This window comes from Panthera tigris, chromosome C1 (assembly GCF_018350195.1).
Source record: "Panthera tigris isolate Pti1 chromosome C1, P.tigris_Pti1_mat1.1, whole genome shotgun sequence".
NCBI classification, from domain to species: domain Eukaryota; kingdom Metazoa; phylum Chordata; class Mammalia; order Carnivora; family Felidae; genus Panthera; species Panthera tigris.
The window spans coordinates 68,087,973-68,103,718 of NC_056667.1; the positions used below are offsets into that span (position 1 = coordinate 68,087,973).

A 15,746-nucleotide genomic window follows, 5' to 3' on the forward strand; every position below is an offset into this window, starting at 1 on the left:
TAATTTTGGAGGAGAAAAGAGGTGTGGATTTTAATCTTTCCATTCATTGCTCAGAATAGTGGTAAAGTGTGTTGCCCTCTATTTTAAAACTTTCACTTTTAAGAGAACTTCTACGGATGGAAATAGTATTTTCTCCAAATCCAAAATATTGCTGGGCAAATGTGTAGCTGTGGAAGCCTACCTTGTCAAAAAGTTTTACAGAAAAAAAAGTTTTCTTGTATTTTTAGTGTACTTTGAAAATAAATGTCCATTTTTTAAAAATTTACCCAGTCTTGTTTTTATTTAAAAGCAAATTTATCAGGCATACTTAACATAGTTTTCATATGACTTCATGTTTTGTGATATTTGAAAAGCTTAAAATATTTAAAATTAAAAATTGTTTTCATAGATTCCATTAGATTTTTAAGTATTTTATTTTATTATTCATTAATTTTTTGACAGTAGGCTTCACACCCAGCATGAAGACCAGCGCGGGGCTTGAACTCAATGACTGTGAGATCAAGACCTGAGATCAAGCGTCCAGTTGGACGCTTAACTGACTGAGCCAGATTTTCAAGTATTTTAAAGAAAAACTTCATCAAGGGATTATTTCAATGGAGTTTGGTTAGAGCTGAGTGCCAGGTTTAGTTTCCCACTAACTGTGACCTTCCTGCTTCACTTTTATCATGAGGAGGTTCAGTTTATTTGGCTTCTATATGTGATCAAAATAAGAAGGTATTTTATGCCAAACAATGGTAAGTTAAACTTTCTGAAAAACATTCATTTTTATTTTGTCTTTTCAATAGGCATTCTCAATATTTAATTAAACATTTAATTAAACAAAAAGTTGTGTGTAGAAAAAAAATCCTTGAAAATCCCTACTCTGGGAGATCTTAACGTTTGTTTCTACTTAAAAAGAAAAAAAGTTCCTTTCACACTTAAGTTTCTGAATCCCATTCACTTTTCTTTATCCTTTCCGCCATTCATGTTCTTTACTTCACATCAGTGGTTCAATGTATTCATTCATAGCTTTCTCCTTTCTTCCCTGTGTTCCTTTCTTTCTGTCAAAAACGTTATGTGCTATTTGCCAAACATTATGTAAGGCTGCCTAGCACTGAGATTATAGATGTGAAAGCCATGGGTTCTGTTTTCAGTTAGCTCACAATAATTTGAAATGATACTTGAGATACTCTGTGATATAGCACATTGTACTGTGGTCACAAATGACAATGCTCTTTTGGTGTGTGTGGTGAGGATTGGTGGGGAAGGAGGGAGTTCGTATGTCCAGTGATAGGCCTAAACGGAGTATTGGAAGAAGAATAGTAGTTGGCCAAGAAACAGGTTGCAGAGGGGATTCCAGGCAGAAGGAACATCATAAGTATGCCAGGAAAGAGACATGAGGGTAAGTAAGCTTCTTGTGGTCCAAAAATTGAATCTTACTAATTTTTAGAGGAAGAACAGGAAATAAACGAAGGATGGTCATTCTCAAGCTTAGATGTTTGCTATAAAAGAAAACCATTAAAAGTGATCATTTCTGGGAGCGCCTGGGTGGCTCAGTTAGTTTAGTGTCAGACTTTGGCTCATGATCTCATGGTTCCTGAGATCAAGTCCCATGTTGAGCCCAACTTGGGATTTTCTCTCTCCTCTCTGTCTTTGCCCCTCCTCCCAGTTGCACTCTCCTCTCTCTCTCTGTCTCTCTCAAAATAAATAAATAAGTAAACATTTAAAGAAGTCATAATTTCCAGAAACCTGTTTAGTTTATTGTATATTCACTATATTAATCACTAGGCTATTATGCTACATATCAGACTCAATTAAAGTGATAGGCAAAAGCTATGGTTTGCAAAGAGCACTTAGTCTTCTTAATCACATTAAAGTAATTTGCAGTTATTTGTGCCTGTGTCTCATTTCCTTATCTTGTGCATTTTTGTATTGCTGGCAGTAGGTGCCTAGCACAAAGTACGAATATTGGGAGTTTATTGGTTTGCTTTGAGGAGACTTATATTGAAGAAAGATACATATTGAAAATTTGGACAAAAGAGATTTTAAAAACAGTTTAAAAGCTTAATTGAAGAGGAGTCCTAAGATGATCCAAGATCATCAACTGTACAAATGATGCAGATGACGGCCAGAGGAATTTGTGGAAGGAAAGGATTTTCCACTTTGAGGTGGTCAGGTTGGCTTTCTGGTTTAGGTGGCTTTTAAACTTATCAAATCTGTATAAAACTCCTTAGGTGGAAAGGAGGGAAATGCTCTGTATATGGGTACCTTGGTAAAAGTCAGTTTGAAAAGCATATCCAGAATTACTGAGCAAGTAAATTGGAGAGAAGCAGAGCGTTTTGATTAAGTATTTTTGAAATTAGATCTATTTGGATTCTACTCCTAGTTGTGCTTTTTGCCACTTTTAGTTTTGTTAAACTTTTCATTTATCACCCTTTCTTCAGCCTCTAGTTGTAATTTCCCTATTGTTTAAATAGAGATACTAGTTTTGTTGTGATAATTGAATTATAGCGAGATCATAATACATGTACTCACGGAAAAATTTTAAATCAGCAGTTCTGCGAACTGCCTTTGTCAAGTCATACTCCTAAGTGCTTTCTTTGTCTCATATATGAAGTAATCTCTGGGGTTGGTTCCAGGTTTACACATTTTTATGTTGGAGAGTGAAATTAGGAAAATCAGTCCAATGGAAGTTAGCAAGCTGGATGGAAGGTGAGGGATTACCTGTGACTTTTGCACAAGTTTAGAGAGAAGGGGTTAGGGCCCTGGGAATAACAATGAGAGAAGATTAAGACATTTCAGAGAAAGAGTCAAATCAACAGTGAGTGAATGTGTGCCACCTTAAATCTGAAGTATGCTTTGTATTTACAGAACACTGGTTCATCGAAATTTACCGTGAGTAATGCTACCGAGGATTTTAGTTTTAAAAACTATTAGAGTTTTAAAAACTATGAGCTGATTTCATTTGCATGCATATATCTGACCACGCACACTTGAACACATTTAGTAACTTTGGCTCAAAAAAATTTGTTACTACACAAGGAATGCGATGTTTTTTTTCTTCTGCCATTTCATACGAATATATTTCTTTATTGTTGTAAGTCACCAATTGAAGGATATATGTATAATTCATGCTAAATCAGTATATTGGTCTAGAAGGTTTTTTAGGAGACTAATAATGGAGTAGAGGCTTCTTTAATACATATGACTATATAAAACATTATTAATGTTAACAGATGTTGCACTTTAATCCCCTAGAATGATTGTTTGGTGCCAGCAGGAGATTTATTAAGCCTGAATTGTGTGAAATTGTGTGTGCATAAGCTGCTACTTAGATTGTAAGAATGCTATTGAAAACTGTTAAAAAGTTTTAGCTATAATTGGCAGAGAAGTATTAACTGTGCTAAAAGAAGTATGTGTGTACGGTTGGCCCATGCGCCTTAACCTTTTTATCATTTATCTTCTTGTATTAATGTCACTGAATTATTAATTCATGAGCCAGAGTGGGAAGGGTGAAGGCACCATTTAAATGTGTGGCAAATTTATCCTTATCGCTAGAGACATGAAAAAAGTCATTTTGTGTTATCTGTGAAATGGAAAGGACATTTTAAATTTTCATTTACAGTAATCCACTTCACTTCCAGTAAAACACCTAGATTATTACTACCATAATATAATGCTCTTATTAAAAATTTGTAACCTTCTCCACTCTTTTGTCTTATATATAGTATTGATAGAAAAGTTTAGCCTTCATGTATTTTAATGTGATACCTATTAATTGTAGCTGAAAAATGTCATTCTTCTGGTATGCTATAGCATGACTATTCAATTTTAAGAAACATCTGATTGCAGAAAATGCATATATTTACTGTATTAGTAGCATTCAAGATACTTTGGCTGGGGAGAACCTAGATATAGTCAGTTGGAAAGCTGTAAAAATACTTATGTTCTAAAAGAAATGTGTGCATTTATTGTGACTTCATAACTTTTTTGGAATCAGATGGGTGATTTTGGCCTTGTACAATTGTTAGCTTTCTAGCAGAAATTCAGCAAATTAGAATTTAGCAGTTTCCTGTTGAATACAGTGTGGAACTGGGATATATCCAGTATTTCATATGGGCGAGTAGCAATGGTGACAGAAATTTCAGGAGCCTGAAGCCACTTTCACCAACAGCTATTTGAAACCATCATGCTAATGGTAGAATACCTCAGGGGTCTTGTCCAAACCTCATTACTTTTCAGTCTTCCATTACTTACTGTTTTGATTGGTTTTACATTCTCCCCTGCCAAACAGAGTAGCAAGACAGGTTACTGTGGCAGTGTCCTTTATTTTCTTTTCTGGAGTTTCTCCCCAGACACCGTAAGCTGTACATATGGCTTTGTTATACGCACACAGTGAAATACTAATTTGTTTTGGTCAGTATAATGTTGCTTTGTTCTATTTTTCCCTTTCCAGCAGGGTTAATTTACCTTTACATTAACATTTAAATTAATTTCGTAAAATAACAGACTAAAATTGGTTTGATTATTTTGGCAGACATTGGGAGTTATTGGTCAGTTCATTACTTGACTGAACTGCATTTAGTTATCTTCATCCTGTGCCAGTTCATCCATAGCTGGCGTTGGCAAACCGTAGCTGGCTGTCTGGTTTTTGTAGTAAAGTTTATTGGCGCACAGCCATGCTCATTCATTACTCATTGTCTGTGGCAGGTTTCATGCTACAATGGCAGAGCCTATGGGTCCTTAAAGCCTAACATATTTTCTGTTTGGTCATTTATAGACAAAGTTTTCTGGTCTCTGCTCTGTAACATCGGTCTACACAATCCCTTACTTGTAGTCTTTCCATACATAATGGAATATTATTGATAATATTTAGCTTACAAGATTTGAACTCACTCACTAGTTATTATCAGTAGTAGTTACTAAGTACAGCTTTTTGCTTTTCTGTATATACGGCCCAGCAACAACGGATGTATTTTCCTCAAAGTTCTCTGAATTGGAAAAAGTTTTTAAATGTTGAAATATTACAAAAATACATTAGTGTTTTACCAAATCAGAGTCTTGGCAAACAATTCAAGCTTCTACTCAGTTTTTCTCAGCTTTTTATACCCTACATTTCTTACTAAGCATCATTCTTTTCTTACCACTTTAATATTATTTGAAATTTTAATAGAGGCCATAAAATTATACTTTAAAGTTTCTAAAAACCACCTTTTGTAAACCCCCACTCCATGATTGAGTAGTCAAAAAAGCACTAACACATAAAACTTGATCTATTTTAATTTCTTAATAAAGGTTTTGCTATATTTTTTTTATATTTAACAACCATTCAGAATAACTCAGTCCATTACTATTTCTTAATAGTTTGTCCATGATTGTTTCTCTTGCTTTCCCACCTAAGTCTCCTAATGCTTTCTAGAGGAGTCAACCATACCAACCATGCAGAATCTAAGAACAGAAGTAGGAGTCGGTTCAGTTCTTTCACTTAGACTACAAGTTTATTTCTAATGTTGTTCATTAATTTACCTTCAGAAATAATTGATATATTCCTTTTCTTTATAACACAATAAAATGCAGTTATCATCCGTTTTGCTTAGAGACGTAGATTGATATGGTTTAGAACATAGGGCTTGATGGAAAGCAACCCTGGCTAAGGCACAAGAACTTGCTCTTTTTGGAAGAAATCCCTGATGTCATCTTGTTTTTAGATCATGTGTAGTTTTCCCATGAAGTCAGAGTGTGAAATATGTGAGCTGCATAAGTCTCAGGTTATTACTATTATGATTGCCAATGTAATAATGTATAAATGGGTTTCAAAAATGTTTTTCTGAAATAGCAACTCCTTTAGGTGTTTTTTTTAATTTTTTAATGCTTATTTTTGAGAGAGAGAGAGAGAGAGTGGGGGAAGGGCAGAGAGAGAGAGGGAAACACAGAATCCGAGGCAGGCTCCAGGCTCTGAGCTGTCAGCCACAGAGCCCGACGTGGGGCTCGAACCCATGAAAGGTGAGATCATGACCTGAGCCAAAGTCAGACGCTTAACCAACTGAGCCACCCAGGCGCCCCTAGATGTAATTTTTTTTAATGTGAATTATTAGAATAATTGGTGAGACATGTTTTGGTAGAAAGGACAAGCCCTTAGTGAAACGTGTTGCAGTAGCTCCTAAAAATCTTCTTCAAGATTACTTAAGATGGAATCAGGACCGTAAACATATAATTGGAATAATTGGGGAAATGATGAAATAGTAGATTCATTGTGCCTTCCTCCGCTCAAGTTGCTGAACTTGAGGACTTCATATTTGTGAATTGTCCCAACCCTTGCAGTGGTAGGTGAAGATAGGATTTCAGAATGTGCTCCTGATCTCAATTTTGGACTCTCCATCCAGATGCTGCTGGTCGATCTAGGTACATATCTCAAGGGAAACACAGGTCCGGAAACTGCTTTTATTTACCTTTTCTCTCATTATTTTGGTAAGAAATACACTTAATACCATTGAGTTTTGGGGGAGTGTAGCAATTATTAGTGCATATTTTGGGTCTTAGTCATTTTCTTCTATTTTTAAAAAAATATTTAAGTAATCTCTACAACCAATGTTGTGCTCGAACTCATGACCCTGAGATCAAGAGTCACATGCTATTTCAACTGATCCAGTCAGGTGCACTATTTTCTTCTATTTTTAATTCTCCTAAGAAGATTATTAACTTTTTGAAGGTAGCAACCATATCTTAATCTATATTATAATTATAATTCAATTAATAATATATAAGGAGAAAATAATTAACAAATAAGTAGCACTTCTTTCAGTACTCAATATCAAAAATATCTAGTCTGTAATCACTAGATATTCATTGACAAATTGACAGACATGCATTTATAGTGTTAATATTATCTATTTTAGAAGTAAAAATTGCAAGTTTAGATGATACTGTATATATTGACATAGCTTGTAAATGAGTTGTATCATTTATTGATTACAAAATGCTCTGTGCTATATACTTCACAAAATTTTCTTCTGCTTCTTAACTGTGTATTTATAGTAATTTTTCATATTTATTTTTAAGATAACGACATATTTTACTCAGATTACCTAATTATCTCTAAGAAACCTCTGATGATATTGATGATCTAATATACGACAGATCCTGGGTCATTATTATTTCATTTAGTGGTTGTATATATAGACCAAGAGGGAATCTGAATATTGATCCAGGGAATGACTAGTAACAATGATTTATGAACAAAGGATCCAGTGCAGTGAGCCAAACATAAGATCGAATCTCATGAGCAACAATGGATTTTTTCTTTTCTATTTGCCTGAACAATGAATGATTAGTCTATAGTATTATAGGTGTTAATGTGAAAACATTCTTTCCAGGACTATTTAAGATTCATTGTTAATTATAATTGGAAGAAATACTTAAATTTATTGTTTTAACTTACAAGTGACTTCTCTGGTATTTTGGCTGTTAAGAATTATCAGTTTAGAATAATTTTTTATTTTAAATAGCACCGTAAATGAATGAAATTAAGATAGCTTGACTGGAAATACTAAAAATTAAGTTAAATTTTAGCTATCATTACCTAAGGGATGTTAGTTTTACTAATGTAAACATTTTGAAAATCAGCTCATTATTCTCTTGGTATTTTGTCATTTTTACAGTCCCAAAATGCTTTTGTTATATTTCCATTTTTTTAAAGGGAAAGGTAATAAAACATAAAGTAAGTTTTCTGAACTTCTTAATTAGTGGCAATAATTGGTTTATTGCCAACACTGGTTTTATAAATATGGGTTTATATCCCAACACTGGTATTGACTTACTGTCTTTAAAAACAGGTTAAGTATAATCATTTCAAGGCAAAATGGAGATAATAATATATATTTCCTCAAGTTGTTGTGAAGATTTCTTGAAGTCATATAGGTAAACTGTTTATGCCTAATTGTGTGCCAGGCAAGTATAGCTTTTTATTAGAAAGGGTTATTTTTGAAATAGAATGTAATCTCCCAGGGGTGAGGGTCTCTTAAGCATAGACTCTTGGTTTTGGCTCAGGTCATGATCCCATGGTTTGTGAGTTTGAGCCCCACATCGGGCTCTGCACTGATAGTGTAGAGCCTGCTTGGGATTCTCTTGCCCCCTCTGTCTGCCCCTCCCCTGCTCATGTGTGCACTTTCTCTCTCTCTCAAAATGGAAAAATAACATCAAAAAAGAAAAAGGAATTAAAAAAAAATTCAAGCTCTGCCACTTGCTAGCTGAATAACTTCAACTATGAAGATCAGATTTCTGATCTTTATAATAGTGACCTAATAAAAGATTAGTGACACCTGTCTAATAGAGTGTTTCTTTCATACATAGTATGCACTCAAGAAATAATTTCCAGTTGCAGTACCCATAATTTGTATTTCACTAAAAAACTTGCATCAGAATTCTAGACTACTAGAAGTTAAAAGTTATAAGGAAATGTCTTAAAGTTGGAGACTGCCGCCATTTAAAAATAGCTTTCCCAGAGCGCCTGGGTGGCTCAGTTGGTTGAGCGTCAGACTCTTAATTTTGGCTCAAGTCATGATTTCACTGTTGGTGAGATAGAGCCCCTCCTCTGGCCCTGTCAGCCTGTCAGCGTGGGGCCTGCTTGGAATTCTGTCTCTCTCTCCCTGTCTCTGCCCCCTCCCCAGCTCGATGCTCTCTCTGTCTCTCTCAAAAATAAATAAACTTGAAAAAAAATAGCTTTCCCTTTCCCCCAAATGGGGAAAAAGCTAACTTCTCGTATTGTAGGTGGATTATAACTTAACAATATATACAAAATGTTTAAAAAAACCATATTTATGAGGGTTTTTTTTTGGTAGAAAAGTTGGGGAAGCCATCAACTTTTTATGATCTGTATGGTAATACTTTGAACGGGGCATGTACTTCGTGTTTTTTTTTTTTTTTCTTTTGAGACTCAATTTGCAAGTTTATGTTCAGTCATAAAATGGCCCCTACATTGGTTTGAGAATGACAGCAATTTGTTTTTGTTATTTCAACTGGAAGGATTTTAATGAAGAGAATGGCGGACTGCCCCGCGCTGTGTCTCCAGCGCCCACAGTTACAGGCCTTTTTTGCATGCTCAGCATGGCTCGTCGATGTTCTAGCGGATTGCTGATGTAATTTACTAGGAGCATTCCCGAACTCTTCTCCTTTCTACTCTAAGACCTCTCTTAGAAGAATTTATTTCTTCACAGTGCAGAAGTTTCAGTAAAGGGTAAGACCAGAGATGCATGTTAAGGGGACTTTGGCAGAAATAGTTTAATTAAAGTACTCCGGGCTTGATTTCAGTGTCCACAGAAATGAAATGGAGAAAGAGGGTGGTGACCAGTGATGGGCCGCGTGGTTTTAGGATCTCTGTCAGCATTCCCAGCCCCAAACAATCTCTGTGAAGGGAAGGAAAATAAACTTCAACGCAAAAGAACGTTGAATGTCTAGAGCTAAAATAAGCTCACCGATTAGCAATAGCGAGGGTTTACTTAGACAACTTACTGAAAGAAAACTCCCAAGAGTGTCGATGTTTTGTCCGGTGTTAACAAGAAGGGGGAATTCTGGCCTGTCAGGATTGCGCATAAGATATTTCTAGAAAGTGAACACCCTGAATGAGGTTTAAATTGAAATGAAACGGTGTTTTATTTTTCATCTTCTAAGCCTTTGCACGGGGGCACAGTGGGGTTAGTATTATCCTTTTTTGTTGTTGTTTTGTTTGTTTTGGCTAAATATAGAAGAACAGCTCTCTTTTGCTCGTAAATTCTGTTCCATAATTATTATAATTTTATAGCACAAATAAGATTAGAAAGACGGATTTTGTATAGCTTCCTTTGGCTTTCATTTAGCACCGACATACATTTAGTGCGTGGAATGAAGCATTAAGGTTTCATTGTATACAGCATTAGTGCATAATAACGAGGATGGGTGACTTTGGTAGGTCTCATGCTTAGATGGTGTTTTTCTTTCCCTGTTCTCCTCTTGCTTTTAGTTGTTTGGGGTGTAGCATCCAGTGGTCTCCATACTTCAGTGTCCGTGAATGGAAATCAAAGACAAAGCTTAAGATACGAATCTTTATATTGCCTTTACTCTTAATACAATGTCAACCTTATTAGTTAACCAGTTTTTGAAAATTTGAAATTATCTTTTTCTCTTATTAATCGTCTTATTTCACTGATAGTTATAAACAAACTGTTTCTGTTTTTGCCAGACAGGCATCATCACATACGAGGTTAAATGTTACTTCCTGGTACTATAACATAAATACCTGAATATTAAAACTGATTAGTAGTATTTTCCTAATTTTGTTGACAGTTTAAAGCCTGGGATGTTTCATGCAGCTAATAAATATAAGGTTACTGTTTAAAAAAATTGTTTTTAATGTTTATTTATTTTTAAGACAGAGCATGAACGGGGGAGGGTCAGAGAGAGAGGGAGACACAGAATCTGAAACAGGCTCCAGGCTCTGAGCGGTCAGCACACAGCCCGACGTGGGGCTCGAACTCACAGACCACAAGATCATGACCTGAGCTGAAGTCGGACGCTTAACCGACTGAGCCACCCAGGTGCCCCAGCAGGTTACTGTTTTAAAGAGAGCACCTTACTTACTTAAGTAGTGTATAAGTAAGTAGTGTATAAAACATTGAGGAGTATTGGAATATAAACAATGCTGAGGCATATTCCTGAAGTCATTTGTATGGCTTTGGAAGGGTTAGTAGTAATGATGCTTTAATTGACTTTTTACATGACAGAGTAGGAGGACATGTAGATCTTAAAAAAAAATCTTAGGTTTGGTAGCAATAGGACTAGGATGAAATTGTTTGAATCTTCTTATTTGAAGGGTAAGAACAAGATTGTACATTAGAAGTGGGTTGGATATTTAAAAATCTTGGTCATAAAAATCATAGTTTACCCTGTTTCGGGTTTTATTAAGAAATGAACCATTACTTAGCTTTATGAGGAGTTTGAGCTGCCTTTATAGTCACAATTCCTCACCAGAGTTCTTGGAAAAATGTTTTCTAAAATCTAAGGACAAACTAGTTATTATTTTTTTAATGTTTATTATTTTTAAGAGAGAGAAAGAGAGAGACACACACACACAGTGTGAGCCGGGAAGGGGCAGAGAGAGAGAGGGAGACACAGAATCTGAAGCAGGCTCCGGGCTCTGAGGTGTCAGCACAGAGCCCAGTGCAGGGCTCGAACTCACAAACCGTGAGATCATGACCTGAGCCGATGTCAGACGCTTAACTGAGTGAGCCACCCAGGCATCCCAAGAAAAACTGGTTATTAATATGGAGAATTACTTAATCTTTCTGTTCTCTGAAAGGAAATTTAATAGCTTTCTTCTGATTTTGTTCCTTGTTTTTGTTTTGCATTAGAAGGTTTTACTGAGCTTCATTTTGCAGGTAGTTAAAAGAAGTTTGAAGGGAGGGGTCTGTTAGCTACATTTATGCCTGTGAATGTCCTATGCCTCCATTTTGATGAGGAGCAATGCTTTTCCTAAGATTAGTTTCACCATGTTTGATTATTTATTCATTCTACCCTTAACTGATTGTGGTTTGTTAAGTATTTCAAATTTCATTAACTTTTTTTAATGGAAGGTTGTTTTTAATTTGGATCACAGCAGTAAAATCTTTTGACTTAGTTTTCAAAATTGCGTTTAAAGCTTGAATTTTTGTAAATGATTTTATTTGATGGAAAGTGATTGGATGTAGCTTATAGAATGAAAAAGAATTTAATTCTGTTTTTGCTTATTGCACAGACAGATGGACATAAGCTTTATTTGCATAAAGGAAGCTATGATTTTATTGCATTCCAGAACTGGTTTCTGTTTGTTAGAAATAGTCATTTATACTAAGCCTCATAATTGACTACAGTGTAATTTTAGAATTGTGTTTCACATTCTCAAACCTTAAAATTGTGTTTCACGTTCAAACCTTAAGAATACGCTGAAATTTTAGTATCGTTAAAATCTGTTCATGAAATATCTGTCCTGGCCAAAGACCACAAAAGAGGTCTTGCTTGTGCGGTTTCCTCCTCGTTCTCCCCTTACTAACAGAGGTTTTCCTATCTTGGCAGCTGTTTCCTACAAGGCAGTCATCAGTCTCTGATTTCTTCCTTCCCTTTCTTCCCACAAACAAGGGCTCTTTCAAATAGCAGATGACCGAAGACAGACTAATCTTGGATCGCTTTAAGAAAGTGGAAATGTGTTCAAGAGTTGTGCTTGTGGGCAAGCAGCCTGTATGCATGTCATTGAAATGAAAATGCTCATTACAAGCAGAACTTGGACAGCTAGAGTTCTTTTTGCTCAAATCAGGAGCATTCCAGAGGCTGACTTCATTTTACTTGTACTAATTAATGTGTCTCATCCACACATTAAAATCATTCTAATTGCTTGATCAGATCATTGAACAATATGGAGGATATAAGAAATTGTTCCTTGATTCGCCTTTCCAGTGTGACGGGCCATGAAATTTTCTGACTTCTCTTTATGCTTTGTATAAAATAGCTTGCAGTTTTAAGGCAGGTACTTTGCCACAGCAGTTGTAAACCACACGTTTACTTTTGGTTTTGTCTTTTGAATAGTCTTTGGGAGTTCTGTGTGAAAAAAGAGTAGAGAGATAGCCACTTCTACACAGTTGTGTGCCATGTTTCCGCAGCAGATTAATTTTTGATATGTCATTCTTCTTTTTATATTTTGGCATTCAGGAGAGGAAGTTTGCTCTTTCCTTTGTTTTTGTCTTATTTCTTTGGACAGACAATCATCTGAAGTGTTCTCAGAACTGGGTAATACCATTTCTGACCCCCTTTGTCATGATACCTAAATGTCTTCAGTAGTTTCATAGAGAGGTAAAAAATTGGGCTCTTCTGGGTCATGGAGGGATGTATAGGGAAGCAGTTTTATCTCTGAAATCGTAGGCATGATAAAACAAAATGCTACACAAACAATGCTATACAAAAGGTATTATGGAAATACCTTGCTAATTTCATCTGTGATTTTATGGATCTTTATATTTAAATACTAGATAAGAGCTTCAGATTAATTTTTTACATTCTTTTTGTTGTGGTTATTGGTAATGCAAGGTAGTGACTTTGTAGTGTGATAAGTATTCCCAACTATTTAGAATATGGCTGCTTTTGCATTGAAGTTATATCATAGTGAACTGATAATAGAATATAGTGAACTGATAGTCAAATATAGTAAACTGCTAATAGAACCACATATGATATGTAAAATGTGTAGCAAATGCAGAGTAGCTTAGATAATGTGAAAGAGAACTCCATTGTTATCTAGGAAAATTTGTTTTCTAAATTTTCTTTATGCTTTAGTGTCAGCATCTAAATTATGTAAGACTTATTTTTTTATAGATACAACTTCAGAATAAGGGATATTCCCCTTACTACGCTACTCCACTTTTAAAAACTCTTTATCTGCAGCAGATTAAGGGTAGATTGAGAAAATTTGTATGAGTATTACTTAGAAGAAAGTTACAGGAAGTTAATATGAAGAAACTGTTAAGATATCTCTTTAAAAGAATAAATTTTGTAATTTTTCCACCCTCAAGGCAAGACCAGGAGACCGGATGTATTTGAGAACTGTCTGCATTCTGTGTGTATTGTCAGGCTAGTGTTTTCTCTGATTCCTCTTGCTACCCTAGAAAGAAGCGAAATACTTCAGTAGAACCTATTAGCAAATAACCTGGTCTCATGTGATCCTAGGAACTGAGAAATACTGATTAAGTCATGCACCTTAAGTTTTTGTATTCTTTCCAGTTGAAGAACTGGATTCTAAAGGCCAGTCAGAATTAGACTTGGTTCCAGGTCCCATTTAAAGAAAAATGTGCGACAACCTTGGAGATAAAATCATCATGGTCTTGAGGTTTTTATTTGGGTCCCAGTGGATGGACCAACCTAGTCAAGGATATAGGTTTAATCTTACTAAGATATATTGTGCTATAAAAAATACATATGAAAATCTAAAACATTGAAATAGTTAAGAGACTGTTTATTAAACTAGTCCCTGTGTGAATAGCTATAGCAATTTGATACGTGGTGTTTAAGAATGTGGTTCTGGAATGCCATTATTATATAAATTAATGTACACCCATGTGTTAAAAATTGTGCATCCTTGTATAGAAAAATAAACTGCTTAATTATATCTTTAATCTGACCCACAATATAACAGGATAAAATAGTAGATAATATTGCTGTTATCATCAGTAAACACAAAAACATTTATGTATTGATAACATTTTATTAGAGGCTTATATGCTAAAGCTAGTAATTTGATAAAAAGACTGATATGTGGCAAAGGAGATAGGTGTATTTTTCTAGAAGGACTTCCTAAGCTTTTCGGAGAAAAATGGTCATTAGGGATTTACATAACTATTCTATGAATTCATATGTCATGGTTATCTATAAATGATTTTTTGAGCTTTGATCATTTTCTTTATGTAAAGCTCAGATATCCAGTATGTAGGAGCAGCTCCCATATTGGATATAGAATCAAAATATATACCATTTATCTTTTTATAATTAGGAGGAGACGGGAGGGAGAGACAGAGAGTTGCTGGCTGTTATTATTTTTGCATTTATTTTTTGTGACGTAGCAGGACCATAAGAGTAAATGATGGATTTGTTTGTTTTTCAGATATGACGATCAATGATGCAGACTGCTGGGTTCGATGAAGCTGGGCATTTATAACTAGATTCATTAAGGAATACAAAGAAAATATTTAAAGGGATCAATAATGGTGTCTTCTGGTTGCAGAATGCGAAGTCTGTGGTTTGTCATTATAATCAGCTTCTTACCGAATACAGAAGGTAAGATGCAATTTAAATTTTATTTTTTAAATATGGGCGAACTTAATTTAAACTATGCAATCTTCTCTACATGGAAGTGGCTAGAATGAGGTTTATTATTTTAAAAAGTAGCTGTTAAAAAGATTTCCCGAAAGTCAAATTCTTTTTTTTGTTAGTTGAATTATTTTCATTACACACAGTTGTAGTCCAGAAGAACTAGTGCTAGTAGTCTGAATTTATATTTCACTTACATTTGTATAATATTATTGTAAATAATCCTGAGAAAATGAAAGCTTTGCTTTGGTATATACTTTACACTGACTAAATTTATGCCAGTAAAATAGAAAGTATTTTGTGTCAACTTTTGCACTTCATGTTTTGTTTGCTTCTTGAGTAGAGTTATAGTTTAGGTCTAAAACTCTTAATTTTTTTTTCATATCTTCTGGAATATGCATTTTTTGTAGTGCTTCATTTTGAATTTTATTTATATCTTTTTGAAGATGGACCTGATTTTTAAAGAAGTAAATATATTTTTGAGGCTCAATTAATCAGAACCATCATTTATTAATTACTATATGGATTTCCTGGTATCCATTATTTCTTTAGTCTTACATACTATTTTCATGTGAAAATAACACCCTTTCAGGTGCTTTTTACAGAGCAGGTCAGAAGTTAATATAGAGCTAAGATATGTTAATTTTATAGCTATTTAGTAGTGGCAGTTATATATTCAGCGTGAAAATAGATTAATCTTGTAAAATCTGTGAAGAGTACAAAATCCCTGAGACATGCATAGATTTTATTTGTCCCAATTAAATATCATTGAAGAAAATATTTTAGAATTTAAAAATTGGTTTATATGTACTTTTAAGTGATTCACTTCATACCTACTAACAAAACGATGGGTGGAGAAAAAGAGGCATGGTGTGAACTAGTAGAAGCTTATTTTTCCAACATCTTTG

General features: G+C 34.7%; 1 protein-coding gene across 10 annotated transcripts in view; it reads left to right on the forward strand.

Moving 5' to 3' along the window:
* ADGRL2 (adhesion G protein-coupled receptor L2) overlaps positions 1-15,746 on the forward strand; it is a 188,177-nt gene that overhangs the window by 21,536 nt on the left and 150,895 nt on the right. For all 10 annotated transcript variants that reach the window (XM_042997664.1, XM_042997663.1, XM_042997666.1 and 7 more), the window contains exon 2: positions 14,633-14,805. In XM_042997664.1, the coding sequence (XP_042853598.1) occupies positions 14,733-14,805 (73 nt within the window). In that variant the 5' untranslated portion in view covers positions 14,633-14,732. The remainder of the gene's footprint in view (positions 1-14,632; positions 14,806-15,746) is intronic.